This window comes from Crocuta crocuta, unplaced genomic scaffold (genome assembly GCF_008692635.1).
Source record: "Crocuta crocuta isolate KB4526 unplaced genomic scaffold, BGI_CrCroc_1.0 scaffold45, whole genome shotgun sequence".
NCBI classification, from domain to species: domain Eukaryota; kingdom Metazoa; phylum Chordata; class Mammalia; order Carnivora; family Hyaenidae; genus Crocuta; species Crocuta crocuta.
In genome coordinates this window covers 717,406-724,950 of record NW_027530544.1, presented here as the reverse complement: position 1 = coordinate 724,950, position 7,545 = coordinate 717,406, and the positions used below count along the sequence as shown (strand labels likewise).

The following is a 7,545-nucleotide window of genomic DNA, read 5'->3' as shown; positions in this document are numbered from 1 at the left end:
CCCCAGACTTGGAACATAGAAAATCTAGAGAATTTAATATACAAAGGAGGGATATTTTCACCAGAGTCTTATTTGTGTTTCATTCAATCTTTGAACAAATAGTTTTGAGGTATTCTTAGGTGCCTAGGATTCATTGGTGAAGAAATTAGACACATTGCTGCCCTTACAAAGCCTAGAGGGTTTTTTTCCCAGAATTTCCTTGGGTCTTCTCACATGTAGCAATATATACTAAGTGAATGCTATATGCTAAGTGCATATACGTATATGTGTGTGTATATATATACATTTATTCATTTTTAGTAGAGATATAATCGACATATAACATTGTGCCAATTTTATATGTACAACATAATGATCTCATATATGCATAGATTGTGAAATGATTGCCACAATAAGGTTTGTCAACATCTATCACTACACATAGTTACAAACTTTTTTTTCTTATGATGAGAACTTTTAAGATTTACTCTCTTAGCAACTTTACAAATATGCAATAGTTATATGCAGTATAACTATGCATATAACTATGCAATAATCAAGGTATTTTAAGGAGTGTTTTACATTAAGCTTTTGTTTAATGTACATATGACCACATAATTTAAAATTACAGAATATAAAAAGTTACAAACTTAAAACGAAGTATCTCTTCTCTCTTTCCAAATTTCCCAGCTGACCTCATAGAGAACCTCCCTAACTTGATTTTTTGTGCCTCATGCCTGCGATAAACATATAGAATCATATAAGCCCCCTTTTATTATACAATGATTAGGGAAAGGGGAATAGGAGAGGAATTGGGATGAGTCAGAGGCCATTAATAGGGTAAAGTACATTAGGACGACAGACGAAGTAATATCAGACTACAAGGGTTAAGTAGTACCATTGAAGTAGAGGCAGAAAATGTAGACTTTTAAATCAATTTAAGAAAAATGTATTAAGAACTCACTGTACAAAACATGTTAGGAAATAAGATGTTTATGGCCTAATGAAGGCAAAAGCAGGGCAGAACACACAAATGGTAATATTACAAGGACAAGCATGGCTAGTACAGCTGTCTACAATCTTCTAGATTCCTTTATGTAGAATAAGAAGAAATATTTCTTTGGTTGGACCTCTCAAAGTTCTCTCCTGGTTTGGGTTGAGGCTGCTTCATCCCTTAGTGATGCTGCCATGGAGCCAGGGTCATCTGACTCATTTCTACTGGGCTGGTATAGTCCTCTTGTGTACCCAGTTTCCCCATCATTTATAATGACATATAGGCAGTCCTCAGACACAAATTCACCATCCTTGCTCTGGGCTAGCTTATCTCTACCTAGGGCACCTGCCAGCTAAATTGGCCTGCAGATGATTTACATCTCGGTCTTCCTAATTCTATTCTAGATCTTTGTGTCTCAGATACAAGTTGAAAGAGTCCTAAGCTTCCTTCCCTTTATCCTATCATCAAGATGATAGCTCTCCTTCCTCAGCTCTACCTGCAGCTGGATGAAACATTACAATAACTTGATTATTATCTGAACTTCTGATCAACCACCAGAGAAGCTACTGTCTGTCTTAAGTCCTTTTGGACAGACTGTCCACCTGTTGCTTGTCCCAAGGTTTATCGGAGGACTGGACAGGTGGGGCATTCATGTGTATCTTTGTTGTCAAGATCTTTCTTTTTTTTTTTTTTTTTTTTTTTTTNGTCCTTTTGGACAGACTGTCCACCTGTTGCTTGTCCCAAGGTTTATCGGAGGACTGGACAGGTGGGGCATTCATGTGTATCTTTGTTGTCAAGATCTTTTTTTTTTTTTTTTTTTTTTTTTCTCTTTTGAGTGTTGTGATCTCTTAGTTGGCTCTTGCATAGTTGTCCTGGACCATCATCTCAGTCATTTCTTTCAAGAGAAGTAGGTTCACAATGCACAGTGCTTGACCCAGTATTCTCTGCTAAAGCTTATCTATAGCTTGTTTGGCAGGTGGATCCTTCTCAGATAGAAGTGGTTCCAGGATCCGGGACTGATTCTGTCTTCATTGTTCTTAATTTTCCAAATCTTGAGTTGGTCTGCTCATCATTGTCAGTACACCAAGCCACCATTTTCCTACTGATCCTCACAGAGGGAGAAGAGCTCCCCAGCAGTGATTTTCTCAAGGCAGAGTAATTACATTATTATAGGACACATCTGTTTATGTTTCAAGATATTAATAGCAACACTATAAAGCCATAAAACACATAATTCTCACCCAGACTGAAGAGGAAGTTGTTCAGTCACAAATATAAAGACAGAATGAGGCACTACCTTAGAATTAATCATAGATAAAAGCCATTATTCCAGTAATTGGGAATTATATATAAAACACAATCTGTAAAATTAAGAAAAAAAGGCTGAATGTGAAACAGGAAGTGTTAGTCTTGTCAGGAGCCAATCAGGTGAGGTTGGCCCATAAATGCATTCTGAAATGAAAAGAAGCAGTTAAGGTCTGCTCCTGGGATAGGGAGCAGAGTGGCATTACATGACTCCTTCTTTCTCAGAGGGAGTCATGGAGCCCCCGCTATTAGTAATGGTAATAATAATATTAATAGACAAGAAAAAGCTAAGCCCAAAACTTGAAAGGGAAGGCATATAAACAACGGATAGTCATATGGACTTGACTCTTAAAAACGTGTAGTACTTTTGTCGCCTGAGGCTGTCTTCAAAATGTTAACACACTGGGCTTCATCAGACCTCTCAGGTGCATTGTATTGTACTCTGGAGAAACAGAAAAAAAAAACTGGGTGAGATTTCACAATAAAGCTGCTTTCCTTTTCTAGATTTCAGTGATAGGGTGGAATATAGGGGCCCACTGCAATAGCAATAAGGAGGAACAAACTATTGAAGAGAGAGATAGAGGTGTGCTGTTCATGCTACCTTCAATTAATTACCCTTTATTTTTGTCTGGGCCTGGCCCTGCCGTATGTTGATTCCTTGCTGCCTTCTCTCTGGAGGCTCTTCTGGACCATTTCTGAACTGGGTCTGTGAGGACAGGCAACATCTCAGCACCTGGGCTCATCATTCAGGATTCCTAGACTCACAGCAGCTTGTGCGTTAGGTAAATGGTGGGCACTCTGAGGGCTGTGCACCTTGGGGTTATGACTGTATCTTTGTGACCAGGCTTTTGAATTAGGATTGCTTTGACCCTAGGACTATGTGGCCAGAGCCTTGATATTCTTGAGAGCCCTGTTCCTCAGGGAGGATAAAGTACAAATAATCTGATTTCATCATGTTGTGGAAGTACTGATCACTGGATATCCTTATGTATGTTTCATGCATACCTTCATTCTTTCAACAAATATTTGTTACAATAGCTAAGATATGGCAACAACCCAACTGTCCATTGATAGATGAATGGATAAAGAAATTGTGGTATATACATACAATGGAATATGATTCAGCCATTAAAATGAATGAGATTTTGCTATTTGTGACAACATGGATGGACCTTGAGAGCATTATGATAAGTGAAATAAATCAGACAGAGAAAGACATGCATCACATTATCTCTCTTATATTTGGAATACAAAAATAAATAACAATAAACCCCACCTCATAGACACAGAGAGGAGATATGTGTTTTCCAGAAGTGGGGGCAAGGGGTAGGGGAAATGGATGAACTATTTTTGTTTTTAGTTTGAATAAATTGAATTTAAAAACAACTGAAAACTTGAACTCTTAAAAAAAAAACCCATATCACCACATTTGTCTACTATAGCCCCTAGTATGTGGATGAAAGATAATATAAAGAAAAGGATATACACATTTCCCCCTGTGCCATATTTAGGATTGCTTATTTGGATTTGATTAGGTAAAGAATCTAAAAAGAAAGCAAATAAATGAAAAATAAAAATCAAACAACTTATAATATTGCTCAGCTGAAAGCAAATATAAGAGAAAATAAGCCCTGATGAATAGTATTTACTTTTCCATGAAACTCTCTTTCAACATGTTATATATATTTATCATACCACTACTATGTAAATTTTATGAATATGTCCCAGTATCTGTAAAACAGTAGATGCCATGAAAATTATAACTACAGACAATTATTAGTATTAAGAAAAAGCTACTTTCTATGGACTAAAAAATATCTGCTGCTACAATTTCATAATAGAAAAAAATTATTGAGCACCTACTATATGCCAGGCACTGTGCTGGGTGCTGGCAGCTCAATGATAATCTTAACTGTTATGGTCTCTACCCTCTATAAAGTTCAGTGTAGTTCATAGAGGTTAATAATGTAATTGAACAAAAATGTAAGTATTACTTGGTGTTATGAAGATAAAGCATAGGGATCCATATGATTCTATAACAGGCTAGTATAATCTAATTTAATAAAGGGCTTTTTTGGAGGTGCAGCTTGAACCAAGATCTGAAGAATGAGTAAAGAAGTGGCAGAGGGCACAACAGATGTAAAGACACTGAAGCTAAAAACAGCATGTTCTCTCTCCTCACTTATTTCTTTATTCCTTCCACACATGTAGGATTCCCACTAGTCCAGGCATCATGGTAGGTACCAGGGTTACCATGTGAATAGTATACAGCCCCCACATACCACACAGACCCTGTTTGGTATTAATTTTTTACTTTACCATGACTGAGCTTCCCATGCCCCTTGAGCATTGTGCATTGGATATCCTGCCATCCTTTTACAGCTAGAACATTTCCTACCAGATCCTTTCTAGTCTCACTTTCTTTTCTCTCTCCATTAGTTCATGTTTACTAAGGTCTCAGCATGCCCCAGACTCAACTGATGGTCAAATTATAGATTCTCTGCAGATGGTACCTCTTTCAGCAGTGTTGTAAGGTCAAGACTCACCTTTCGTTGGTCTGTTCACTCTCTTTTCTCTTCATTTTGATGGTTTCTGAAAGAGACCAAAACAACTTTAGAAAATGTATTGCCTTATAGACACTAAACAGGAGAAAGTCTGAAGAGAATCCAAAGTTCTAGGACTCAAAGAGAAATCATGTGGTCTTACAGGTGGAAAAGATGGTTACTTGGTGCAATTTCAGGAGGACTGAGAAGGAGTTTTTCTGCATCCAAAGAGCAAATGCCTTCCTTTATTCACTGTGCCTTGAGTTCTAATATTGGAAATAGGTTTTTCACTTATAGCTCTATTCTTTACTAAAATAAAAGTACTGCTGGGAGGCATAACATATTTAGTTTTAGCAATCATTTAGTGATTAGAAAAGGTTTAAATCTTTTTCTGAAAGTAAAGGTTTAGAAGGAGGAAGAAAAGGAAATCCTAAAGATGTTGACTAACATCTAAATGGTTGAGTCAGTTGGTGCTACCCACTATTATACAATGTGGCATGGATGGGCCCAAGTGGAAATCTCTAACTGGCTTGATCTCCCAAAGCCTGAGTTGTTATTGATATGGACTTAACCACTGATGCAACTTGGAGTATGAATTCCTTTAGGTTGACTATCGTGATAGTGCTTTTATCTCAGAGCCTTCCAGCAGGGATTGTTAACCCGGGTGTCCATGGAGGACTTTAGGGAGTAAAACAATACCCTTGATGGTTTTGAGCACTTCTTACCATTAGCAGTTCTCAGGTGTGTGCGTGTGTATGTGTGTGTGTGTGTGTGTGTGTGTGTGTTTAAAGATAATCAGCTTTATTGAGGCATAATTAATACATGATAAAATCCAGTAATTTTTTTTTTAGATTTTGATGAGTTTAGCAAATGAATGCAGTCATATAACTACCATATGGAACTAAGATATGGAACATTTATATAAGCCCCAATAGTTTCCTCCTGCCCCTTTCCAGTCAATATTTTCCCCCTATCCCATCCTCTGATAATCACTGATCTGGTTAATATCACAGTAGATTTAATTTTTTAAAAATTTCATAATTCTAAATGATCACAAGTGTGTAGTCATGTGGTCTTTCTGTGCCCGGTATCTTTCTCCTAGCTTGCTTTTTTTAAATTCATACATGTTGCATGTTACTAGTAGTCCATTCCTTTCTATAGCTCAGCAGTATTTCACTGTGTGAATATACCACCATTATTGGTCCATTAACCAACTGATGGAAATGCAGGATACCAGGCTTTCAGTATTTCAGCTGCTATGGATATTTATGTATGTATCTTTGTGTAGACATATGTTTTTGTTTCTCATGGGCAAATAGTTAAGATTGCTGGTTTGTGTAGTAATGCGTGAGAGTTTCAATTGCTTTACATTCTCTCTAGCACTTGATATTTACCACTACTTTTAATTTTAGCCATGTGGGTGAGTATGTAGTGGTATCTCATTATAGTACTATTTTGTATTTCCCTAGTGACTAATGATGTTGTGACTGTGTGACTGTGCTCATTAGGTATTTGCATATTTCCTTCTATGAAGTATGTGTTCAAGTTTTTTGCTCCCAGCCTTTTGTTAAATGGATTGTCTTCTTTACCAGGTAGTAATATATAATTATATATTCTGGATATATAGTATATAAGTCCTTTTCAGATATGTATTTTGTAAACATTTTCCTCCAGCCCGTGGCTTGACTTTTGATGTACTTAACAAAGTCAAAGGACAAAAGTTTTTTAATTTTGATGAAGCCCAGTTTATCAAGTTTTACTTTTTATGATATACTTTGTGTTTACTATGTCCTATCTATGATTTGCCTATCTGATCATGAAAATTTTTTCTGATTTTTTAAAATCTCTTATTTTTAGGTCAATGATCCATTTCAAGTTATTTTATGTGTATGAAGGTTCATATTTTTCAATGTGGATATCTAATTGTCCCAAAACCATTGTTGAAAAGACTATCCTTTTCTGCATGGAACTACCTTGGCTCCTTCGCCCAAATCAATTGACCATATGATTTTACTTTTTGATTATCCATCTTGTTTCATTGGTTGGTATGTCTGTGCTTTCACTAATACCACGCTGTCCTGATTACTATAGCTATATAATAAATATTGAAATTAGGTAGTATAAGTCATCTGTTTTTATCTTGTTTTTCAGAATTTTTTGGTAATTGTATATCTTTTGCATTTCCACATAACTTTTAGAATTAGCTTTTTAATTTCCGCTAAAGAGCCTGCCAGTATTTTGATTGGTATGTTAGTGAATACACAGATCAGTTTGGGCCAAATTGATATCTTATATCTACTCTTCTGATCCATGAACATGGCATATTTCTCCATTTATTTAGGCCTACTTTAATTTAGTCAGTAGTAATGTTTTTCCATTTTTAGTGTACAGGTCTTGTACTTGATTTTAAAATCTACTTCCAAGATTTTAATATTATTTGATGCTACTGTAAATGGTATTTAAACATTTTTTCAGTTTCCAACTTGTTTGTTGTTAGTATATAGATATACAACTGATTTTGATTTTGTGTATTGACCTTGTATCTTGAGACTTAGCTACACACAATTAGTTCTAATAGCTTTTTACGGATGCCTTGGGCTTTTCTATAAACATGATCATGTTATTTGTGAAAAAAGACAGTTTTTCTTCTTCCTTTCCAATATGTGTGCCTTTTCTTTCTTTTTCTAGATTTTTGCATTGGCTAGGACCTCCAGCACAATGTGG

General features: G+C 36.0%; 1 protein-coding gene across 4 annotated transcripts in view; it reads right to left on the bottom strand.

Annotated features, from left to right (window-relative positions):
• Positions 1–1,680: 1,680 nt before the first annotated feature.
• The window catches only part of CD86 (CD86 molecule), a 66,238-nt gene continuing 60,373 nt past the window's right edge, over positions 1,681–7,545 (bottom strand). For 3 of the 4 annotated variants that reach the window (XM_077767591.1, XM_077767594.1, XM_077767593.1), the window contains 2 exons: positions 4,825–4,870; positions 1,681–2,720 (listed from right to left, as the gene is read on the bottom strand). In XM_077767591.1, the coding sequence (XP_077623717.1) occupies positions 2,627–2,720; positions 4,825–4,870 (140 nt within the window). In that variant the 3' untranslated portion in view covers positions 1,681–2,626. Of the gene's footprint in view, positions 2,721–2,893; positions 2,985–4,824; positions 4,871–7,545 lie in introns of all 4 variants that reach the window. The other variant, XM_077767592.1, reaches the window with a different exon arrangement.